The sequence below is a fragment of the Mauremys reevesii genome, linkage group 3, assembly GCF_016161935.1.
Source record: "Mauremys reevesii isolate NIE-2019 linkage group 3, ASM1616193v1, whole genome shotgun sequence".
Taxonomy (NCBI): Eukaryota; Metazoa; Chordata; order Testudines; family Geoemydidae; genus Mauremys; species Mauremys reevesii.
Window position 1 is genome coordinate 101,786,180 of NC_052625.1, and position 26,537 is coordinate 101,812,716.

The following is a 26,537-nucleotide window of genomic DNA, read 5'->3' on the forward strand; positions in this document are numbered from 1 at the left end:
TCTCCATTCTCTTCCATAGGCTGGGCTCACTGGATAGACTACATCTCCCATGATGCACCATAGCCAGTGACTCCCGTGGTGCACCATCTTCACTCTCCAAGAGAGGAGACTGCGGAGCAGTCTGACCAGGAAGTCCAGCCTATAGAGAAGAATGGGAGCATGAGGCATCCAAACTACAACTACCATGAGGGAACATGACAGCATTTCCAAACTGAAATATTTTGGCTTTCAGCTGAAAATTTTCAATATTCAAATTTCCACCCAAAAATCCAAATTTTCCATGGAAAACTTAGATAAAAATATTTTTTCTTTATTTTCATCTAAATTTTCTTCAGTGGAAAAAAACTGACCAACTTGTGTAGGGAATATACTGTACTTTCTAGCAACATACATAGTAAGTATCTGTTTTTAAAATCAACATTGAAAGTTAATAATCTAACAGTTACAACAACAGTGTAGGCACTAATTCATGGGCAGTGGGTGAAACTTCCCCTGGGGAAGGTGAGCTCCTTGTCCTGCCACTTCTGTCCACAGCCCCACCCATACTCCACCACTGCTCTGCCCCAGGCCCCACTCCCACCCATCGCTGACTCACCACTCACCTCTTGATCCCCTCCCCGAGATCTCATCCTACACTCACCTCTCCTCCCTGCCTGCCACTCGCCCACTTACTCCTCGCCTCCTCACCACCCCCGCCCACCACCAGATCCTTTCCCCACCTGCCACGAGACCCCTAACACCACCTGCTGTTCAGCTGGCTCGCCGCTCGCCTCCTCACATAAGAACATATCATAAGAACGGCCATACTTGGTCAGACCAAAGGCCCATCTAGCACAGTAGCCTGTCTTCCGACAGTCACCAATGCCAGGTGCCCCAGAGGGAATGAACAGAACAGGTAATCATCAAGTGATCCATACCCTGTCACCCATTCCCAGCTTCTGGCAAACAGAGGCTAGAGACACCATCCTTGTACAGCCTGGCTATCGATGGACCTATCCTCCATGAATTTATCTAGTTCTTTTTGAACCCTTTTATAGTCACTCACCCTGCTGCTGCCCCCCTCACCTCCCAACACCCTCTCCACTTTTCACCTTAAAGCACTAATAACATTCCCCAAGGGAACTAAACAGGCAACAGGTATAGCTCAATTGCCAGATAGATTCTCCTCTGCGTGGCAGGGAGTTAGGGGTGTGCTGTATAGAGAGAAAGGAAAAGCCAGGCTGCCTGCGCCAACCTGAAGACTAATCTCTCCTTTTGAAAAAGTGCTTGTCATTGACAGCCTGCATTAAGGCAGTAGTTTAATCAACTTTCTTACACAGAATTCCCTGCCAGACTCATTTACTTAAACTGGGTTTGAATAAAATAACTACATCAAGAAATAAACTCACTGGCTATGTCAGGGCCTCCTTGCGCCAGGTTAGCAGTTCCTTCTTCTAGGTACAGAGAATAACTGAAGGGTAGTCATTCGGAAACTGTTTTTAACCCCATTAACACATTTTCCTACAATATAAAAGACAGCTGAATGTGGCTGTATCAACACAACCTTGTCACTAAAAGTCAGCATGTGTAAACGCTCTTTGTCGGTACTTTGTCAGCACTTTTGCCGACAAAATACTTCCAGCCCTGTGAGTAGCATTAGCTTTGTTAGCAGGAGGGCGCTCCTGCCAACAAAGCCACGTTCACACTGCCACTTGCATCAGTGGGGGAGGGGCTTTTTAAAGTACCTGTGAAAGACAAAAGTTTTGTCTACAGCTTTGCAGTGTAGACATACCCCCAGGGATCCCCTCCGCTCACCTCCTCACTCCCCACCCCCCGTCTGCCACTGACTCCCCGATTGCATTCTCTGACACACACAGACACCCCATGGGGAGCGAGAGGTGAGGAGAGATGTGGTCGGGAGCTGCGGGGACCTCCGAGGGGGGAAGGAGGTGAGATGGAGTGGCGGAGAGGAGAGGAGGAAGACTCACCCTAGGCAGCAGCAACAAGCCGTGGGAGCCTCGGGGAAGGGTCAGAGCAGGCATGGGGGGGAACCATGGCCCAGGTGTCAGGCAGCAGGGCTGGCTGTGCTAGGGGAGGCAATGCTTCCCCTGCCTATTATACCTGCTGCCCATGCACTAATTGTTTTGTGAAGACTGCTTTAGCTTGGCTTTTCCTACAGAAGAATAAAATAAGGATCTTCTGGGTCATGATCTGCTTTTATAAACATAGCCATATTAAGTACCCAGTCCTGATTCCATATTCACACATGTGGAGCCCACAAAAGGGAAGTACATAATCATTTGAAGGACTAGCATCATCCAACACTCAAAACTGAAGCTTAACCCAGATGCTGTTGTCCTCCAAAAGATGCTTTCTAACAGATGTTCTTATACAATTTTACTGTTGACAAATATTCTTCCCTGGAAAGGTATGTTTGACTTTGGACTTCTCTATACATAAAACACTACAGTGGCACCACTGCAGCTGTGCCACTGTAACACTTCAGTGTAGACACTACCAATGCCAATGGGAGGAATTCTCCCTTTGGAGTAGGTAATCCATTTCCCAGAGAGCTGGTAGCTAGGTCGATGAAAGAATTCTTCTGATGACTTGGTGCTGTCTACACAGGGACTTAGGTCAGCTTAACAATGCCACACAGGGCTGTGGACTTTTCACACCCCTGACCAACATAGTTAAACCAACCTAATCTTCTAGTGTAGATCAGGCCTAAGAGTGAGCGCTCTCTTCCCCCCGCCCATGACAGTTATTCACATACTATTATAGACTATTGTATGTAGATGCATGCATACTGTGTCATTACAGCCTCGTCAAACGCTGTAAAATGTTATTGATGAACATTCAGTCAAATTTTGAAAAGCTGTCAGTTCAGCCAAATTCATGACCCTTTTTGTTTGCTTTTTACACAGGTGGATTTTTGTTTGCATAAATTTTGGGGGAATTGGTGTTTTGTACAAATACACATGTCCACATATTAATAAGAGTGTAAAACACTTGTCAAACAATTGCAAACAATGAAAACATTTATAAAAATCAAAATCTGCAGACAGAAAAAAGGGTTAAATTTACTGGATAATTTACTCTGGTGGAATAAAAGACGTGTATGAAAATCCTCAAATATGTAGCTAAACACAATGCTATTTTCCTACATGAAACTTTACATAACTTTCAGAGAATGGTGAGATCAATGTAGTTGCACACGGGCATCCTCTGGATCTGTAATACTGTCTGAGGAATCTTAGTACCATAGTCAAACAGACCAATACATAATATGAATGTTGGGCCCAATTCAATGTCCATTGAAGTCGATGGGAGTCTTTCAATTCGCTTCCATGGGCATTGTATCGGGCCCAATATCTCTCACCTGTGATTGCTGTGGATAATTTTATTCACTTCAGGTATGACCTTGCATCTTATCTATTTTAGCTATCAATATTTCTAAAGTGCCTACCACAGCAACACTCCACTGATTTCATCGGTAGTTTTGGACACATAAAGAATTCAGGATCAGGTCCATAATGATTAATGTTACTATAATGCCTCACCAGTTATTAATAAGGTACAAGTATTCTTTATGCCATCCAATTGTTTTAAAAACATGCACGAAAGAACACAAACAAATGAAAATTGCTCAGTCACAGGGCCACAGTATTGTGTGACATGTGGGATGCCTTTCAATGAAATGAAAGGTTTATCACACTGTGTTTTTGACTGAGGCAAGCCATGCAGCCAGCGGCAAGTCACAAATGAAAAGACAGCTTGTGCTACACAGTACTCTTCACTTCACTAAAAGGCTCCCCACACGTCCCAAAATGCAGCAAATACATATTGGCTTTGTATGTTGTATTATTTAGCTATATGTAATTTGCAGTTACAACAGTCACTAATGGGTAATGAAAAATGAGGGCATGTATTAAAGAGTGTGTATTGTATTGCCTTCGCATGTGCGTGTTGAGTCATCTGCTTGGAGACTGATATTTCAGTCAGAGATAATTTTATATGGTAAATAAAACAAATACAAATTACTAAAAAAGCCATGTGTGTTTGGGTTTCTGCTTATACATTATTTGTCAACTATGTTCCTCATTCTGGCTATCTAACAAGGGCAGGGTTCCAACCAATGACCCCAATCCTGCAACTAGCTGTCCATGGGAGAGTCCTATGCCTGCCTGGAGTTGTGTTTACTTCAGTGAAGTCCTGAATTGATGTAGAGTCCACACGGAGCTGCTTGCAGGATCTAGACAAGAATTAGTATCATATTCACCACTGATATAGTGGTTGTAACTCTGCTGAAGTCTATGGAAATTCTCCCACTTATTTTAACAGTCCATTTGGACCCTAGATTTATATACACTCATGACTATAAGCTTCTACCTCTACTTGTACATGTATTAATCCATCTTGAATGTACATCCTTCTGGAAGAAATCCCTTAAAGTTTAGTTTATTTTCTAAATATTAAATTAATTTTAGTGTTTGTGAAAGAAGTCAGGTTGACATATCTGCAACTATTTCTCCACAGGACAGATACAACACTGTTGGTGAATGTGCAAACTTCCCCACACTGCTCTAACAATGTGCCTCAAGACTGACATGAAGAGATCACCTCTAGAAGAGAGAAGGTACCGTATTTAAGTGTCCAAGTCGAGTCAGTTGCTGCCCTTTCTGCTGAGACTGCCAGCAGGGATGTTAATTAGTGCCATCTGTGATGGTGGTTTTTGTGTTGTGAACACCTGTCAGCTAGAAAATATACCGAGACCACAACTCATTTCTCATATGCCGGTCAGCATTAGAAATGACTTTCCATCACTGATGTCCTAGTCTATATTTGAATCAATGATCTAGATGAGAACATATCTATATTCTGTTAAAGCTGTCAATCCCCTGAACCTTCCAGTCTCCTAAAATACCTTTCTTAATGGAAGTTACCATAAGTAGACAGATACCTAAACTTTCCATAGCCTTAGTTTTTTCTGACTGAGAAACCAAGGCAAGATTGCCTTAATATTAAGAACTCTGTGGTCAAAATAACATTTTAAAGACATTTTCACATAGCTTGTTTAGAAAACCCAGCTCTTTTGACTTGGTTTTAAAACAATTTGTATCGACACAGAAAATCTGTTGTAGCATACTGGGACTGTGGGATGTACAAATCTAAAAGCAGGAGGATAATAGAGAAAAATAGAAGCAACTGGCACAAACGAACCCAGTGTGCCAACTCATAAATGTGAAACCTAGGAATATTGCTGAAATGGCAGATGTGGAAGTTAGATGAGTCCTTTGAACTGATATAACTCGAGACTTGTGCAGCTGAAAAGCTTGATTCTTTGTGAATTTAGTAAGGAATAAGGTAATTTCAAGAAGGAAGTTTTCTTGAATAACTTCTCTACTGTATTTGTCATAAGCAAGATTTTGTTGTCAATATCAATCAATGTAAATGATTTTCTCACCACTTTCTTATAAATATAATTAGTGAGGCCAATGCAGAGAAAATTCCCATCACCACTTGACTTTCCATTTGTCTCTGTCCTTACACTAAATTTGGTTTTGATAAAATATACATTCAATTTCTCTGCTTCTCCCCCATAACACCATACTTCAGAGATCCCATATGAGGTTTATAAAGCTGGCTGAACAGTGAAGAAATAGCTTGGTGAATATATTTGTGAATAAACATCTCAGTACAAATCACTGCTCTTTATTAGGCCCTACTATTCATTGTTTGCAAATGTTCTTATAACCACTGAAATGTACTCATGAATATGTTTGTGAATTCTGAAAATTTAATTAATTTGTATTGAAATTCCTATTCACTATTACGAATCCATCATTCTCATGTTAAAAAAGTGGCACTTCTCCAAACATACCATGCGATCAGTTACACTATGAATAGTAAATAAATAGCTCAAGGGAACAGTTTGAGAACAACCCATAGTCTGAACATTATTAATCCAAACTATTTGGTGAATACTTAAAACATAGGGCTAAATTCACTGCTGCTGCCAACTGGTGCATTGCCATTGGAACTGTGCCAATTTGCACCAGCAAAACAGCTGGCCCAATGGGTATAGTCACAGAAATCAAGAATAGTTTCTGAATAATTTTTGAACACAATATTTAAATGTATCATATTTTTGGTTTAACAAATTCCATTGTCCATTTCCATAATTTACTGCTCTTGTGCATTTAACAGAAATGAAGTACTTCTTTATGATGTACAAAGATCTAGAGGTGCTTCTTGACCCATCACCCCAAACAGTGCAATATCTTTAAAATGAAAGCTATTTTCTAGCCCAGTGATTCTCAACCCCTGGTTGAGCGGTACACAGAGGTTTTCCAGGAGGTACATCAACTCCTCTAGATATTTGCCTAGTTTTACAACAGGCTACATAAAAAGGACTAGTAAAGTCAGTACAAACTAAAATTTCATACAGACACTGATTTGTTTACATACTGTTCTATATACTATGCACTGAAATGTAAATATAATATTTATATTCCAATTGATTTATTTTATAATTATATGGTAAAAATGAGAAAGCAAGCAATGTTTCAGTAATAGTGTGCTGTGCCACTTCTGTATTTTTATGTCTGATTTTGTAAGCAAGAGTTTTTAAGTGAGGTGAAACTTGGGAGTATGCAAGACAAATCAGACTCCTGAAAGGGGTACAATAGTCTGGAAAGGTTGAGAGCCACTGTTCTAGCCCATACAAACTATCATGATGAGTTCTCTACTCTCAAGCTTATTATACAGTATTGCCAAAAGAATGTTTCCCTTTGACACGTCCAAGGTTATACAGCTTCCATCCTTTTACTAGTAAGTGGTTGTATGTTTGAGTTTCTTGTGAATCACTACTGTGGAGAATATGTGACAGTTATGGCCACAAAGCAAAAACAAACAAAAAATAGAAATGAAGATAAAGCCCACATCCTCTACTCTGAACTAAAAAATCTTTATAATCATGCCAAATATTTCATTAGTTAATGTTGAGCCTTATTCATAGATTATAAAGCTGAAAGGGACCACTGTGATATCTAGTCTGACCTTCTGTATAACACAGACCATAGAACCTCCCTGAATGAATTCCTGTTTGAACTACAGCATACTTTTAGAACAGTGGTTTTCAACCTTTTTTCATTTGTGGACCCCTACAAAATTTCAAATGAAGCTGCAGGCCCCCTTTGGAAATCTGAGACATAGTCTACATTGAAAGTTTGAGTTGAAAAACACTGCTTTAGAAGAACTGTTCGAGGAAGAATCCAGCACAATCCTTGGTAAGTTGTTCCAAATCGTTAATTATCCTTATGGTTAAAAATGCATGCCTTATTTCCAGTGTAAATTGGTCTAACTTCAAATTTCAGCCATTAGGCCTTTTATACTTTTTTTCTCATTAGATTAAAGAGCCCTTTATGATCAAATTTCTGCTTCCCATGTAGGTACCTAAAGAGTGTTATCATGTTAACCCTTAGCCGTCTCTTGGTTAAGCTAAATAGATTGAGCTCTGTGAGTCTCTCACTTTAAGGCATATTGTCCAATCCTTTAATCATTTTTGCGGTACCTTCTCTGAACCATCCCCAATTTACCAAACATCCTTCTTGACCTGTGGATACTTAGAGTTAAGCATGTACTTAAGTACTTTTCTGAACAGAAATGTTTTTCCAAATCACCCCTAAGAGCTGAGAGGATGCATGTGCACATTAATAAAAAAAAACCCTGCGCATTGAATACTCTTTGAAGGTTCCTTGAAAAAACAATAGTCTAGAAAATGTCTTGCAGCTATTATATGGCCATACAAATTTGCCTAGGCAGATGTGCTGAAAATAATGCACTTTCCTGATGTGCAACTGTGTTCATTTGAGACACATGATCAAGCAAAATGACTTGCCCTTTTCTTGCCTGGCAAGCTTTATGGGTCAGTTTTAGTCTACAATGATTTTTTTTCCAGTGGAATTATATACACCTTTGAAAATAAAGTGTTAGAACTAACATTATAGTAATTTGTACCTTAGTACAATATTTATGTATTCCTGAAAACAGTGTTGCAAAAGACAGATATTCCATATCTTCAAGAGATCTCTCTCTCATAAATGTGCAGGGATTTTATGCAGGTAAATGCCATTATCACTAACAATAGTTGCATATGTCCTGTGCTCTGATGGAGAATAAACCTCTATGTGTTCAATGAACAGAAGAATATGCTCTCATGGACTACCAAAAAGACAATCTAATACAAACTGGATCTCTTTGCCTGTCCTTATTGTCACTATATACCAGATGTAATAAACTAATTAGAAGCCATTTTATATAGACAACAGATTTCTGTGTGTGCAATTATTTATGGTCATTATTAAAAGATTATTCTATCTGCACACAATGATATTGTTTGTTTGCTCTGAACTGTTCTGGGGGCAGCTATGTCTGAAGGTGACACTGCGAGAGAACAGGAATGGCGTTGAGTATCAGAGAAGGACTATGGAGACTCTACTTTCTAGGTTACCTATTTGAATCCAGACAAGGTCAGCACTGCCTGAAGAACGCTGTTATCTGACAGCTGCTTAGTGGTTACGTCAAATGAACTGGTGATCTCATTTCATTTCCTTGTGGGCAGGTGTCTACAATGATTTGAGGCGTGGGGGGCCAAAGATTGATTTGACATGGGAAGGGAACAGTTGTCTGACTCCCGGGGTGGTCCACTCACTTCTGAAGCTCTTTGGAAAGTCTGTATGATGGAAGTTTGCGCTGATACTGCCTGTGTATTTTGTAAGAAATGTGTACACTTTTCAGAGTCCTATGTGGAGGGTGGTGCCAAGCCACAATGCTACAACCCACAATCTTCCCCAAGCATGGTGTACATAGGAGTTGTATATGTGGTACATACTGCAAGGATGGTATACATTCTGGTGCACTAGCCCTGCTCTGTAAGCTGGTGTGGAAGCAAATCTGGAGAAGCCCCTGTTCACAGGGACTGGTGCTGAGAGTGGCCCTTGTGTTGGTTATGCAAAGTAGGAAGGTGCTTTGCATGCCACAGGCATTGGGAAGGGGAAGAGGGAAGCAGTCTCATAATCTCGATCTCAGTTAATGCATAGGATTTTAAACTGTAGAGAAGTAAAGGCAACACTGTTCCTGAGCAGAATTTTACCTTAAAAGGGTGAGGGAAGGAGGATTTTTATACTTTATAAATTGGTATTCTATAGTTCTTCTGGAAAATAGCTCAATAAATATGTACTAGTGCTACTAAATATAATTTATAATGTAATTGGATTTAGAGACAATCTTTAGAGGCATATTGTGTGTGTGTGTGTGTGCGCACGCACAAAAGGGAGTAATGAAAGCTGAGTAATCTGAAAAATGATCCCTTGATACTGCAGAAGAATTTATCACATTGTGAAACAGAATTAGTTCAACATTTCCAAAAGTATCACCCTGGATATCAGAAAAATATCCTGCAAGAAGCACTCCTTGTCAGTCAATAAGGTATTTTAAAAAGTGATAGCTAATTAAAAGTTCTCACATGTCATGAGTGAAATTACTACCATGAAAAGTCTCCTATATCATGATTTTTTTTAAAAACCCAAAATAACAAATAACTTTAATAATCTATTCTCTTTCCCAAGAGGGGAAGGTAACTCCCAGTAATGTTAATGGGTGTTACATATGCACATAGAAGTAGAACAGATCCCTGAGGGCAGATCCACAAATGGTGTAAACTGGTGTAGCTCCAGTGAAGTCAATGGAGCTATGACAACTTACACCAGATGAGGAGCTACCCCTTACTGTGTATTTTCACTCTGATCTGTCACAAAATATAATCATATCTCCTAGCATCCAAGAATTTTAGGATCTCAGGTTCCACCCTGTACATCAATTTTTTTTTCATCTGTGACTGGGCACAAAATGAACTGCAAATGTCAGGTCATTGTTCCCTACTCTAACATTTTTCAGAATTGCAGCACTTTCATGTTTCATATGTCCAGGTTAATCCAATTCACCTTTGAATGTGACATTTGCAAGTCTTATTGATGATTTCTTTCTTTCATGATGGTAATATATATGTTTTAAAGTGTTTACGTTTGGCCAGCTCTTTGAGCACAAAGTTGCATATTTAGTTCATTAATTTAAGGGGAATCATAAATCAGATTTACCGTACATATGAATTTACTTGAATAAATGTATTAACCTGTGTGCTGCAATGAAAAAAATCAGGTTTGTAATTTACTATGTAAAAAATTGGTGTTCAGCAGCATGACTGGACTATAGAAACGTCACAATATTGTATTGAAAGGGCTTTCCTTTTGTACAATTTAGCTGCTAATATAAATTTGGTTGTATTTGACAAAAACAATGGTCTATCTATAAACCAGTGCTTCCAGTTTTAAATAGCATGATCTTACAACTCCTTCACTTACTAGTTTAAAGTTAATTAAACTTGTTGAATACAAATTGTCTCTATATAGTAAGATTTTTACTTCTGTTCATATAATAGTAACACTTTACTGAATATTAGAAAGATATGCCTGTCAAATGGACATCTATACACTTACTTCATTACAAAGCATTTCTGTAAAATATATCAGAGCAATGCCTTCAGGATTCAGTCCTCTGTGTACAGTCCCAGAAATTAATTTATTGTATTAATACAGAACAGATATAATGCCAAATCCTGGAGCACTTGTTCAATTTTGACTCAGTTCTCACTCTGGTAAAACTCTCATTGACATCAGTGACTGTTCTGCCTGAATAAAAACTAAGCAGCACTACAGGATTTGTCTTATAAAAATATGTTCACTTCATTACAGAACTGGCAGTCACACCTTAAGAATGATTTTTATACCATTATTAACTTCAGCTCTAGATTCTCACATCAATTATCTTTTTAATTCAAAATGAGTGATCAGTCTAAATTGCAAGAAGCAGGACAAATCTTTCCATGTATGAGAAGTAAAGGGACAGGGTCAAACCTAAAAGTCTTGGGTATGTCTAATTTTGCCAGTGCTTTGCTTCTGAAGTTAAATAAGGTCTTATACTTAACCACATCCAGTCTGACGCTTGAACACAAGTTGGGACGCTACCTAACAGTTTGTTCAGCGCTAACTTCCCTGGATGAAGAGAAACACTGTTCAGATCCCACAGTGGTTGAGTGGGGGGGAGGAGAGAAACTGCATTATTTTCCATTTATTTTTTCAAGCAAGCTAGGTTACTAATAAAAAATAATTGTTGGTATCCCTGGGGTGGAGTTGACTTGCCCAGGGAAACAATGCAAAGAAATAGTCTAGTTGTTTAAATTTAGAGTCAAGGGCATGGTGTCTCCTTAGTGGAAAGCACTCTTCTACATTAGTCAGTTAGATGGTCACTGCTGGTGACCTAGGAGCAAGAGAACCACAAAAATGACAAACTTGTGTAGCACACCATGCAGTGGTATTATAGCTTGCCACCAGAAGCTCATGGCTGGCTCTCTGGGTATGGGGGGAAAAGCGGCTAAAAGGGGTGGGAAGAAAAATTGATTAGTCTGATTCTAGGTGCGTTGCTTTCCCATACTTACCTTCTGTATGGACTGCGGATACGTAGGTCCAGTTGTAGCGTTTGACTATGTCAAGCATGGCCCTGGCTTGCAGAGTGTCAGAAGGGACCACCCTCAAGAAGTATTTGTATAAAGTTTTGTCACTTAAGTCGATGCTCGTTGCAGAATAAGCAATCTGAGGGATGTCAAAGAGCTGGAGCAGGTTTTGAACTTGGATAGCAACCGAGCTGGAGCCTGGACCAATCACCCCAGCAATGGGTTTTTTGGTCCTGCTCTGATGTTGGGGTAGAGAGTCAGGCACACATCGACTGATCCCGTCTTTCTCATCTCTTATGGAGATCAGGGAGTCTCTTATAAACTCAATGCTCTGCTCGAGTGCTACTGAAGAGTGCCAGCAGGAATCTCTGATTTCACTGCCCAGCGTGATGTTGGGCAGCAGGACTGGGTCTGAGTTAATTTTATCCAAAGTGTGAAACATAGCTTCGACTCTCTGGATGCCATATTGCTCTCTGATCTCCCCACACTTCCTCTCTGGAACTTTCTCGGCCGGCGGTTGGTGATGGACTGAGAAGAGGGCACCTATAATGACATCTCCATCCATTCTGGCTACTGATCGCTGCGAGGAAGCTCCTGACAGCAGCATCTTCCTGCCAGTGTTTTTGGGGAAAATATCCATCTCCAGGAAGATAGCAGGGAAAAAGACCAGCACCACTCCAATCATTTTGTTACAGGATGTCATCCAAATGCAGGTTACAAATTTCATGGGCTCCTCCTGTCTGCACATTGTTGAAAGAAATACCAGCCTCTTGCCTGTCACTTGTCAAGTGGCTCTAAATCCCATTACAGCATAGCCTTAAACAAATGGCTCTCAGGTGCAAAAGGAGTCATCATAGTAGTGAACTATATCCTGTTGACATAGGAAGAAGGAATAACACACATTTGTTAGAGAAAACTGTGTCAGGGCAGCATTCAATAAAAATCAGTTTTATCTTAAAAGGGTTTGGAGAAATAAATATTTCTTTAAGTGTGCACATCAGAAGAGGCTCTCAAATGTAAGTTTCAAGGAAGAAAATATACATAGAGACAGGTGTCTATACACAGATGTGTTTAAGACAAAGAGGCTGCTGCCTGTACCTTTTAAACTAATGATAGAATAGCAGACAAGTTTTAAAACTTTTGTAAGCCAGTTAATCAGATAAAAATCTTATCATTGCCTCAGTGGTCGCCATATCAGAAAGGAGGGGGGAGGGTTTACTTTACTCACTGTCATTTAAAAACATCATTTGGATGTGAACAATCCACTTTCAAAAAAAGAAAGAGAGAGAGAAATCCGCCTTTCCAGTGAAGGAAAATGTCATTTAAAGGTCAGAGGCGAAAAAAAAATAAACCCATTACAGCTTAGATTAACTTTTCTGGGTTTAAGGGGAAAATTCAACAAGACACACAAATATGAAAGCGGGGGAAAATACATACAGTATTAGTTACTAAGGCAACTACAGATAATGTAGTGATGTGCTTTCTTGGCACGCCTGCCTTGCCTGCAGAATTTGGGCACCCAGAGGTGTGGAGCCAGGCGGTTCTAGTTGAAGTAGTTCAATGCGGTTTAAAGGTGATCGGCTGCCGAGAGGGAAGGCAGGAGGACTGACTTGCTGAGCCGGGCTTGGGCTTCCCGTTGCAAGGCGAGGATGGCTCTGTTTTCAGCACCCAGGACAGCGCACAGGAGAGCCAGACCCCCCTACAACCCGCCCTGTCCCTTTACCTCCTGCCGGGGCGACTCGGCTTCCCCCTAAACTTCTCAGCGTCTCTGCCTTTGTGGCTGCTACCGCAGCCAAGATCTCGCACGCTATCACAACCCCTCCCCCCAACACACAGAGAGACAAACCCCCTACTTGCAGCAGCCCATCCTTCCCGAATGGCTTCTCATGCCAGGATCAGGTCCGGGAGGAGGAAGCAGCGAGCCAGGGCTTCGCCCCTCGGGTCTCTTCCCCTTTCCTGAAGGATGGAGAGAAGGGCGCGAGGGAGAACGAGAGGGGGGAAGATGCTCTGAGGAGCCCCCAGTCCCGATTCTCCCTCCTGATCCTACGGCCACACACAAGAGGCGTCTCAAACTGGCCCGAAAGCCAGACAGACCTGGAATGTGTCGCCTGGGTGTCTTTTGTCTGGATCTTTCATCTGCAGCGCTATACCTTAAATCTGGGTTTATTTGTAGCATTAAACTTGAGACTTACCTGAATCAGTGAGACAGTTCGCTCCTTCCTTGGTCAAAGCAGTCCTTGGCAGTTCTCCTGCGAACATGAGCTTTAGCACTGATACAGTCAGATGGGAGGATATGGGCTGTACGCTAGTGCCCTCTTTCTTCAACACTGTTTTACCGCAAGAAAAAAAAAAACAGGTCATTCAAGGCTCATCCATTATCTCATACATAAAGATCAGTCATTTCTCCCCCTCCTTAATTTCTTTAGCTATTGTCTGGTTATCAAGAAAAGAAATATAACCCAGAAAACAGCCTTGCTGGAGGGTTGTGTTTTATCTGACTTTCAGCTACCCTAATTCATTACCTCCTTGTCACACAAACAAATAAAAACAGAGTATGATGCTGGGCGGGGGGGGGGGGGGGGGGCGGATTGAAATGTATTTGATGCAGATAAATGTGAAAGTCTGACTCGTTTGGAAGGTTTCTTAATGTCTGCTGTTGAAATAAAAACTAGTGTACCAAGATAAATCAGAGGTAAAGAGAAAGAAATTGAGATTCCAGTTTTCAGGTCAAGATGAATCTAAATCAAGCATGTTAGAGTCATGTCAGATTAAAATAATGCCAGACTGAATAATCATAATTCAAATGACCGGCTTGCATCACCGCCACTAGTCTCGGGTGTTTTAGTTTACTGTGTGGAAGTTAAAGTTAGATCTCCATCCCTCTGGGAATTCTATAGTCTGTGGAGGTTGGAATTTGTCCAGTTTTTTAAAAAAAGACAAGGACAAGTATTTAACTACTGAACATTCAGAGACTATTTCCTGGTGAATACTGTTTCATTGGTTTCTCTTTCCTGTGTAATATTTGCTCTTTCCCATTGGCAGAGCTGATTATGTACTATGCTGCTTATTTATTTGTGAGACGCATTCATTATTAAAGACTTAATATAACATATAAATGCAACCACAACAAACCTTGGTACACACTTTTTACTATCACTTATGACAGTGGGGACAAATAAGTTTTATAAAATAATAACTGATCATATGCTGTGTTACCAAATCAGGAGGTGAGGCTCATGGGCTGCTTTCCCTTCCAGGTATATATGTACGGTTTCATGTGTGTGTCCATATAAGGGTACATATATATACACACTCTACATAATGGAGTCACCTGTATTCGAGTTTCAGAGTGGTAGCCGTATTAGTCTGTATTAGCAAAAACAACGAGGAGTCCTTGTGGCACCTTAGAGACTAACAAATTTATTTGGGCATAAGCTTTCATAAGTGGGTTTTAGCCCATGAAAGCTTACGCCCAAATAAATTTGTTAGTCTCTAAGGTGCCACAAGGATTCCTCGTTGTTTTTTCTATTTGAGTTGCATTCAGACTTACACTTAAAAGCAGGAATAAATTCCTTCTTTTTCACACTTGAATAATTCAATGTAGCCTCCAGTTTTGGCACAATAACCTTTCAAAAGACAACTGGTCTATTTATATAACTATTTAAGTAAAATATTTACTACCACTAACTTTGTCAGAGGAAACACTTTAAAATGCTACCTGTTTTAAATATTCCCCTTCAACACTCCTTTGGGTTCCTCCAGCTGAACAATCACAGACCCCGTAAATGCCAAACTTTACACAGACACACACTGTGATAATATTTCAGACACAGACCATGCCTGAACCTCATACAAACAGTCATTCCTCTAATTCAGGATAACTCGAGTCTCGCCAAGATTAGCCAACAGAACAGTCAAGTCCCATCACCCAGTTTGATGCTACCAGCCTTGCTTCATGACTCACCAGTTCTATGCAGCACAGAGTCCCTGGGGAGGCAGGGAGGTGGGTTGGCCAGCAGGGAGGATGCATGGGGAATAGGGGTAGGTTTAGGCATCTGGAAGAAATGGGGCTGTGGAGGTGGGAGGAAAAGATATCTAGGCTCTCTGAAGAATTGGGGGTTGAGTTGTCAGGGGCAAAAAAAGACAGCAGCTCTGGTGAACTCTTCTAGTGCCAGTGCCTCAGCACAGAGGTTCTCGGCTTTCTCCCACCCCAATCCGTCCACACAACCCTGGTTCCTTCCACCCAGTTCCCACAACCAAAAGCCTCTCCTCCCATAAACTTGCCACACTTGAATACCTACCCTCCCTCATCATTGGTCACTTACCTCTCTGGCTTCCCCTACATCACCACTCTTCAGATACCATCACCACCTCTTGGATACCATGGTGTCCATGTAGCAGCCCCGGGAGAGGAGCTGAATAGGACTACACAGCATTGTGGAGGGGCATGGGTGGCGAGCAAGGAAGTGGGAAGGGGCATTGGGGATAGAGTGGCAATAGGGTGAATGGAGTTGTGCTGGATTTGGATTTTTGTGGGGAAGTCTGAGAGTGTGAATTTTTTACATTCCGAAATAGAAAGAAAGCAACAACAAAATTCCTGTAAAATGATTTTTTGGGTGGGGAAAAAATAATTTGGGGTTGATCAAAATGTTTAATTTTAATGAAATTGAAAAAGTTTCACTCCAATTTTGACTTTTTTATTTTATACTACATAGTATAAAATGTGAAACATTGAAACAAAAAGTCATTTCAAAAGGGAAAATCAAAATGTTCCATTCTGAAAAGGTCAAAGAGAACATTTTGCCCTTATCATAATGTTCCTTTTTGACTTTTGTTTCAAAACAAAATTTTGTTGAAATCAACATTTTTCTGTGGAACATTTTGAATTTATGAAACTGCGTTTTCTCATCGCAAAATCCTCAGTTGGAAAATTTCTCATCAGCTCTATTAGGAAGTAGAGTTGTGTGGGAGAATATTGGCTTGTGGTAGGCCTGGTTTGGAGAGGGAGAAGCTGAAAGGGGAGGAGCTTTGAGCTGATGAGCCCATATATGGTTTGTCAGCATGCAGCTCCTCCTATCTCCCAGTAAGAGAAATGTCAGATTCTGTCCCAGTTGTGTGTTTTCTCCAGATAACTCATCAGTGAGCTTTGGGGCTTATCTGGGTGGAGCAATGTTGCTAAAACTTTTCCCTCTGAGGATTGTTTATTTTTTAAGAAAAAGTCATTTCACATAACCTGTGTCAGTTAGAATCCACTCTAGTCATTATACATCCATCTTTATTCTGGCCACCTATGTTTTTTCCCTTGTGATTTACATAAGCCACTTGGATAATATGCATGCTAGAAGGTAAACTTTATAGATATTTCCTTATAGTAGATCCTGAAATATTTGTATATAAACAAAGGCTCATCCTCAACTAATAAAATTCAAACAGGATCCTCTCTTCCCAAGCAGGGATTGTAATCATCCAAATATATTTAATATGTGCAATATTCTCCTTTTTTCCTTTTGATAAAGCAAAGACTTCTATAGTTTTCATTATAAAAAGAGGCTGCAGGCCTTTGTCCTATCTCTCAATCAAATGGCCTTATATTTGAATTAATAACTGAGACCACATTACAACACATTTCATAATAAAAGTGTTTGCTTCCAGCTATCAACTTTAATTACTATATATTGAGCATTAATGGATCAATCCTGCTCTCTTATTATCTACATATGTATAGCTCCAGAAGTCTCTGATTGCTCAGTGGTTCATCATACATGTAGATCCACTGAAGTCAAATGGAGCTATTGCATAAAAAAAGGGATGTAGATTTGGGCCCCACAAGTGGAACCTATAGTGTTATTTTGAGAGACTAGAAGCAGCCTCCACTCAGAACTATAACTACACTCTCCTCCAAAGAGTTCATTTTTGATAGATCCATCTTTTAAACACATCTTTCCACAAAGATCCCCAAAAGGCTGAAAGTTTTTATTCCTATCTCTCAGACTTCCTCTTAGTCCTGTACAAAATCAAGGTATCATGAGCATATTCCTGAGCTTACTAAATTCCATATACTTTCTAAAATAAACAAAGCACATATACCTCCTTAGAAATTCAGTCAGTGAGGAGCTGTCTGTCTAGTTGTGATTTTAAATATCTTTCATATAAGTATGAGATCTAAATCAATGCAAAATCCAGCAGTGAGGAACTTCTTGTGGATTTTTTGACACTCCATGGGATATAGAGTCCATCAAGCAATTATTCATTCACATGTTCAGTAGTTTCAACCTCCAATTGTAATTATTGTTAATATTAACCAATAATTTAAGTTTATTTCCTTAGAAGTTTCTAAGATAAATTAGAAATGTTCTGCTGCTTCTTTAATTGTTTTATAACACCATGTGGGAGAAGAAAAAAAACCTCAATGGAATGGAAGTTCTTCATGTAGAATGTGAGAAGAAAGACTGGAACAGAGTGTGCCATGTGGCATTCCTCATAGTGAAAGGCAAGGCATCTCACAATCTGTTTATTTTTGACGGAGGCACACCATCTACCACCATGACATGTCACATCCAAAAATCCAGCTTTCACTTCACTGAGAGGCATGCCACTCGTCACCAAAAGCTGCACCCCAACTGTAAAATTTTAGTCTAATACTGTATATAGAATTTGGAGAATTTAATAGTAAATTCAACAATTACAAATAGTATATGACAAAGGGAGTGACAATCTGGATATCTGGTCCTGGATTAGGTTTCAAACCTTTTCTGTACTTTTTTTTTTAATCTATAACAATGTACCTATGATGCCTTCTAGCCTAACATATGACACAATAGGTATAATACATACTTAAATACATCAACTGAATGCAAATCATTTAATGATGATAAAACTTACTAGCCATTAAAAAAAACCCTCAAACTTCCCCTTGAAATCATCTCTTCAGAATAAGCTGAAGTAAATAGATTGATATTCAGGTTGTGTGCCAACAAACTCAGGCTATGTCAAACTAAAGAGGAAAATGAATTTGAGTCAAGGCCCTTCCAATTTCAGATGTGAGGAACCCTCCATTTAGAATGCCTATCGCCCAGACGAAAAAATCCAGGGACTGTCAGCTTGAACATCACAGCTGAACTCACCTGCAAGGTTGAAATATGAAGAGAGAGAAAGAGAAGGTCTCTAAGGTATATAGGACCCAACCATAAAAGATCAAAACTCAGGCCAAATATTGAATACAGAAATTCACTGGAAGTTGGTAAAATCTGTGAAGAACTAGTGTGAAACACTGTGGTATAAGCAGGCAGCCTTGTTCTTCAGTAGCTGAAATTTCTCAGTGGTTTTCAAGGCTAGTCCCATACAAAGCTCATTGCCTTCAGAATGGATTACTGCAATTATGGCAAAATTTGCATCTGAGAAGAAAAAGTTGGAATGTTTCTGCAAAATGTAGATGGAAAAAAATATCATTGGTCACTGCTGCTATTTGGCCTTCCACCAGGAGCCATGGATCCAATAGGGTCCCTAGATTACAAACCTTAACAACAAAAGGCATAAATCCTTTAGGGCTAGACTGAGAGTTTACTCTCAACCCACAAGAAGGAGCAATATGTATCTGCAGTGTTCTAGGATCAGACTTGGTACAAACTATTTTTGGAAGTTTCTCCAATTTTCTGAAGTTTTTCCCGTGACTAATCTCAGCACAGAAGAGAACAGCTACATCAGATATGTAACAGCTGTTCTCTGCATCCTTCATTTCCCCACCATACTTAATATGTCACTTCTACATATTCCATAAAAAATTAACAGAATAATAGAAGTTAGAGGCAGAAAAGACCTACAATCCGATCCGTTGCCAGAGTAGGATTGTTTCACACACCAAAAAAAAGTAGAAGTACCAGTTTAGGAACCAAAGAGTGCATGATAAAGGCCCAATCCTTTCAAGGGAACCTTTTTGGTGTTCTAGGGAATCAACATTTATGAAGACATTTATATATCTAAAAGGTGCAAAGTAATCTCTGGTAAATATAAGCACCCTAGAAAGTTGTTGGCATTTATTAACTACAGTATTATTTATTTTAGTTCATTATATACATAGCACAATGTGCAAGACACTTTATAGCTGTACAGGTACTTCTGCTTCAGATTGTTTGCAATAGCAAACAAAGGATGGGTTTGACAAAGACCAGTATGATTGAATGTTGATGTTGGATTGAAGTGGCCTCATTCTCCACTGTATGTATTTACATCTGTCCAAAATGGGTGCAAAGTGGGTCTAAAAGCCTGCTAAATCAGGATAGTAACATTTTAGACCCACTTTGTACTTGCTATGCATAGGTGAAGTGACTATGCTGAGGGCTGGGCAGTAGAGAATCAGGCCTCTTGTGGTAATTACATGTTTGTTATTTTGATTGTTTTTAATGTAAGTGCATTTGACTGGATAATACTTCACTGCAGGGATTACTGGGATCTATAAACTTCACGAAAGAAGTGCATTTTAAGGAGGAACTTGAAAGGGAAGCAGCATAACAGAGTGGGTCAAGGATTCCAGGCAGAGGGAGCTGAATGGAAAACTATAGGAAAGAGGGTGGGAAGACACAAAATGAGATCTTTAGACATGCTTACATACCAGGGCCTTTCCCTGTGTAAGGCTGTCTTAATCTTGCCTGGATTGTGGCACTGAGCACTGTAAAAGGAAAGGAAGTGAGTCCGATGGGGAGGGGACAGAGATGGATGGAGAGTGAGTGGCACCTTGAATCCACATTCCTATTTACCTGTGAGCAGAGATGGCTGGCCATCATAGGGGAGGATGCTGTACCCTGAAAAGAGGTGTTACAAAATACTCCATCCTAAAAGAAAAGAGGACACAGGCTGCATTTGGAGCTGTGCAATGTATGCACTGTCCCTTACTCTGGGCTGAGCCTAATGGCTCAATCTACCTGACAAAGAGCAAGCAAGCATGAAATACAATAGTAGGAATTTATTTAATCTTTTAGAACATAGATATTACCATGCGTACAGTATAAAAACCACAAAGATATACAGAATAAAGTTGCTGACATTCAGAAATGGCCTCAAAGTTTGCAATTCAAATTTTGCACCTACAACTATATGCAGCCATGAGTTATAGCGTTTATACCTCTAATTACCTGATTTGTTGGTGCAGTCAAATAGATGTATAAACAAAATTGCATCCAGAAAATTAAAGATTCGATTGAGGTCCTTTTAAAAATTAGGTTTAATATGTTATAACAAGTACACATTAAAATATGTGCATTTTACATCTTAAGTAGCCTAACAGAAACATGAAAAAATCGTTGTTTATTTTTATTATTTATTTTGTTTATGGTCTTCATGCAGAGCAGTCTTGATGACAGAAACTTCACTCAAATTGTCACTTAGACTTCCTAGCTAGGATAAGCAGTTCTTGAAGCATTTCATTACCTCATCTTATATCAGATTTACAATTATTTTTTTCCTTCTGTACTTACAATGTGCTACAATGGTATGGGAAATGCAGAGACTGACTCTTCATGGTGACTTCAACCTTCATGGAGATGATCACTCGAGGCAGCTCAGAATTTCCTAGCCATCATGACCACCATGGGCCTGTTTGAGGTAGCTAATGGCTTAAGTATGACCATCTGTCTGAGTTAAGATCTAATTTTTAGATTTGGACTGGTGATTAGGCAACTGGATCTTAAACCTGTGTCTTGGACCAACCATTAACTCCTTTGCTTTTAGGCTGGGGCTCCTCTCTGCTGTCAGAGTGAGGAATACATTGATGGTCTGCTCTTGACGATTAATGGAACCAGAAAGGTTTCAGAGCAGCCAAGCAAACTTTTTGGGAGTAATAATTTGTTTACCAAACAATGCAATTTTGGGTTGACCAAAACTATTCATGAATTCATGTGAAGCTCACTGAAGAGTTTTAACCAAGCTGAAAAAGTCAAAATGTTATGGTAATGTCTAAATGAAATGTTTCATTTTGATCCAGCAAGGTTTGTTTAGATTTTCAGGCATTTAGACAAAAGCAAAGGATTCACAAAATGTCATCAGAAGCAAGAGGAGGTGGTGGTGTTGGATTATAATGATTGATGAAGAAGAAGAAGTAGATCTGATTTTCAGAGGGCAGGTATGCAGCAGTTTCTGAAAATCAGAGCCCTTTAGGGAGTCTCAAGTTGGACATTCACAAAAAATGAGGCATCTAAAATCATTGATACCTTTTGAAAATCTTGTTCAGTAGCTCTAGCAATGGGTTTGATCTGTAAAACCTCAAAAAGAAAGGAGAATGGAAATTAATAAAGGGCAGACAAAGAAAAATACCACACATGGGCACATTTAAAGACCAGTTTTTCAGTCTGTGTGTATAAACAATTAACAATAACTGATGAGATATTTGTGCACACTTTACATGGTTAGCAATGGTTAAAGTGAGGGGAACAGTAAATGGCAGTAATATTACCCTATTAACCTAAGCGGTTGCCCCAAATTAAACATACAATCAAAACAGTTCCAACACTGAATAAACAGAATTTATTCAAAGGAAAACGTCTAAAGTCATTCATGCACTTGGTTGTGCTCTATACAAAACAGAGCTCACTCAAGTCTATTGGATTAAAGCAACATGGTCTGATAGTTTGCTAATTACTAGTAATATGAGTATGGAAGACCCTCTAGCACATGCCAATGCAGTGATACCATGTTTCTTATTTTTAATCTAGAGGCAATTTTCTTGGTAGCTACAACCTGTGTTTAAATTTTTTTTTCTAGTAACAGCTTCTAAAAAGCCTCTGTTTCATCAGCATTGTAAATCTGCTCTGACAGCAAATCTTCACTTTTTATATTCACCCAGCCAAAGTACCTAAATGGTTCAACTGGGTTGGTAGCAGTTGACAATCACTACAACAATGGACAGCTGCTGAATTACTTGTCTATATTTAAATATGTTCAGCCAACACACGTTAGCCAAAAATAAGATGTCTTCATCATTCATATCATTGTGCTTTGTGTTTTCAAATTGTACCTGCAGTTAGTGTGTCTTTATTCCACAGGTAAATTGGCTTGTTCAAAGATTCATCTCCTCAAGTATTCATAGTTTTCTTTTTTTCTAAACTGGAATCACTGTCGACAGAGTAAGCACATTCATGTATCTCTTTCCTTATGCTATCCTTTGCTTAATATTATACATTCTCACCTCAAAACACAGAAGCACTTTATACAATTTTATCCCTATCTTCTAAGTACTTTGTGACCTGTGTACCTTATGTGACCTATGCTGAGTCTATTCTATAGCAAGACCTATGCTGACTCCTGTTTTGCTGCCATCTAAAAACAAATAAAACAATGACAAAGCATATTCCTAATTCAGGAAAGCAATTAAGCATGTGCTTAACTCCATTCCTATTCCACAAAGCTCTTAAGTACGTGCCAACACAATGTTCTTTTTATGAAAGGGGGTGGGGAGGAAGATAGGAGGAGAGAAAGCTGAAACAGAATGCAGTTATCTTCTCCATTTTTGTTTTTATTTGGTCACTGCTAATGCGGCAAAAGCCTCATGAATACAGAAATAAAAAACAATACAGCTGTATCTGGGGAAAGCTGCATACATTTTCCATGCACTGAGCCTACATTTTCCACTACTGCTCATATTTTCTAACTGAAGATCCCCAAAGGTGAAGAGAGAGAAAAAGTTGGGGAGAGATAGAGGGAGAGAGGTAGGTATTGTTTTGTTTGCTGCTGCAGGAAAAGTTGATGCTTGTATGACCAGGGTACATGCTGGCTTCTTGAAGATTCAGAGTGCATATATGAATATACAGCTATATAAATTCTAAAGGTGGTATTACAAAGGAAAGGACTAACAGGAGACTCTTAACATATTCTAGGTTATAAATTAGGATGTTTAAACTGTGCCCTCCACCCCATCCCCCAGTTTTAACTATTCTTGTTGGAGATTTAAACATATTGTGAATAGAAACTTATTCAATTGGTTTTTATTTTATAGTCTAAGCCATTTATTCTGAACACCTTTATTTGGAAAGAGACAGCATTATGCTGTCATGTTTTATGGAATCATTTTAATTATTATGTAGTGCACAAAGTATGAAAGAAAGCATAATAACCTACAATGGTCATTATAACCACATATTATAAATTGTCACACAAGAAAACCTGTTTGTGTAGAGCATAGTATTTTAGAGCTCTGTGGGACATGGGAATGGCTGGGAGATGGAGGAATTGGAGAGCACTTCACAGCATGCTCTCCTACAGACACCACAGATATCCTAATGAGCATCCAAGTGAGAGTTAATGCTGCCCTAAGCACCACTATATACAACAGAATCCCCTCCAAAAGTCACAGTGCATAGCTGGGGAAAGAGGTAGCATGATGGCTCCTAAGGGAAGCATACTGCCAGGATGACAAGGCCTGCACACAAATTCTCATGAAAGGATGAGGCAGCATAGAACCTTCATTCTGTCATTTCCTAACTTTTGAGTGCTTGACTTTGCAATCTCACTAACGTTCTTTAAATGTCCTTTGTGTGTGTGTGTGATATTTATATATACAACAATTAAATGTCCTGTGGAATATAAACAAAATTAAATCATCCACTCAGCAGTTTGAGATATCACAAGATCAAAAGTTTGCCAAGTGCAGTACTGAGCTGAAAATATAAGTAATCTTTATTTATCTTTCTTGCATCCACTTTATCTTTCTTGCATCTGTACAGACATCATATTATTAATATCTTATATATATTAGTCCTCTTTCTATCTGCAATGCAGAATAGGGACTTCATCCATTAGAAACAAATTATGCTTCCATAAAAGCATATCCAGTACTGTATACTTTAAGGCTCAATATGGGGTTTGCTGGTGAAATATTTGTTGTTAAATTGTTTATTTCCTATCTACAGCTATCGAGAGAACCAAACTGAAGCTAAAGAAGAGTAATTAGGGACTTTGTGCTGAAAAAAAGAAAAAATATGTAAATTTCTTCTGATACATTAATTTCTCCCTCAGACTCAGAATTCACAATTTGAGAAAGGAATACTGGTTTCTAAATAATAGCATACTACCCCATTTCCTTGGGAAAAATGTTATTAGTTACAGTTTGATTCCATCTGTACAAAGTTTGGACAGATACTTCATTTTTTGTGATCAAAGGCTTATTACATGACAAGATGTCAGGTACAAGGACTGTGGCCAGTGATGCAGAGTTATTTTTGCTCACTTACCCTCACAGTCAGACCAGGTGGGTCCTATTAGTTCCAGGCAAGGAGTGTAAAAATCCTTGAAGTGATTAGTGGTTGCTATCTTGAGAGGTCATTATGTTGGGGAGTTTCTATATTAAACGTTTTTATTATAATTAATTTTTACATAAGAATGGTCATACTGGGTCAGACCAATGGTCCATATAGCCCAGTATCCTGTCTTCCGACAGTGGTCAAGGCCAGGTGCTTCAGAGGGAATGAACAGAACAGGTAATCATCAAGTGATCCATCCTCTGTTGCCCATTCCCAGCTTCTGGCAAACAGGCTAGGGACAGAGCCAGGGCGGGTGCAAGGATGTTTGGCACCCTAGGCAAAACTTCCACCTGGCACCCCCTGAGCCGTGTGGCAGCTCCCCACTCCCCTGCCCTGAGGCACCCCCCACTGCAGCAGCTCCCACCTCTTCCCTGTGGCGCCCCCCCTCACCCCGGCCTGGAGAGCCGTGCAGTAGCTCCTTGCCACAGCTCACCTCTGCTCCATCTCCTCCCCAAGCATGCTGTCGCCGCTCCACTTCTCCCACCTCCCAGGCTTGTGGCACCAATCAGCTGTTTGGCGCCGCAAGCCTGGGAGGGAGAGAAGAAGAGCAGGGTGGAATGCTCAGGGGAGGAGGCGGAGCAGAGGTGAGCTGGAGTGAGGAGTTCCCTTGCGTGCTGCCCCCCCTTTACTTGGTGCAGGTGGCCCTCCCCGCATCCCCTGCCCCAGCACCCTCCACCTAAATGCCGACAATGACCGGGGAGGCCAAAGATCCGGTCCCCGCTGAAGGACCTCAAATGCCGCCCCCCCCCCCGCAAATGCTAGCACCCTCGGCAACCACCTAAGTCGCCTAATGGGTTGCACCGCTCTTTTCAGAGCATGGTGTTGCATCCCTCCCCATCCTAGCTAATAGCCACTGATAGACCTTGTGGAAGCAGGGAAAGAATTAATAAGGATTTGAAGGGGATTTTAATGCATGTCAGTCAGTTAGCAAGAGTTAGGCTAGCTGTGACCCTAATGACGTGAGATTTGTAGAAGCGAAGATAGTGTGAGGCAGAGGACAAGAACTGTGTAAAAAGTTATTACGACCTTGCAACTTGATAACCAAATATGCAGGCTGGTGTCTTTTAGCAGTGAGACAAATAAGATAGCAGAAAGGCTTATGTATAAACAAAATGTATTTGTTGCTTTTTACCGTCTGTATTATTGCTAGGAAATTGTCTGTAACAAAGGTATAAAGGCTTGCTGTAATTGTTTACCAGTTGAGAGACCTGTCCGGGACTGGGGCGACCCTGTGTCCTATGGCACTCTCTCCCTCCATTGTAATTACTGGAGAAATAATAAAGTATTTGATTTTGCTGCACCCAAACGAAAAAGCGAGAACTGAGTTTTTCTCCGACAACCTATTCTCCAGGAATTTATCTAGTTTTTTTTTTAATCCTGTTATAGTTTTGGTCTTCACAGACCTGGCAATAAGTTCAACGGATTGACTTTATGTTGTGTGAAGAAGTACTTTTGTTTTTTTTAAACCTGCTGCCTATTAATTTCATTGGGTGACTGCTAGTTCTTGTGTTATGTGAAGGATTAAATAACATTTCCTTATTAACTTTCTTCACACAAGTCAAGATTTTATAGACCTCTATCATATTCCCCCTTAATTGTCTCTTTTCTAAGCTGAAAATTCCCAGTCATTTTAATCTCTCCTCCTGTTTCATACCCCTAATAATTTTAGTTGCTTATCTCTGTACCTTTTCCAGTTCCAA

The 26,537-nt window shown here is 39.9% G+C and overlaps 1 protein-coding gene across 1 annotated transcript in view; it reads right to left on the reverse strand.

Annotated features, from left to right (window-relative positions):
• Nucleotides 1-26,537, reverse strand: part of GRM1 (glutamate metabotropic receptor 1) — a 286,217-nt gene that overhangs the window by 256,655 nt on the left and 3,025 nt on the right. The window contains exons 2-5 of the mRNA XM_039532360.1: nt 22,557-22,654; nt 21,754-21,804; nt 13,744-13,878; nt 11,537-12,422 (exon numbers count right to left, since the gene is read on the reverse strand). Coding sequence (XP_039388294.1) covers nt 11,537-12,299 — 763 coding nt within the window. The 5' untranslated portion in view covers nt 12,300-12,422; nt 13,744-13,878; nt 21,754-21,804; nt 22,557-22,654. The remainder of the gene's footprint in view (nt 1-11,536; nt 12,423-13,743; nt 13,879-21,753; nt 21,805-22,556; nt 22,655-26,537) is intronic.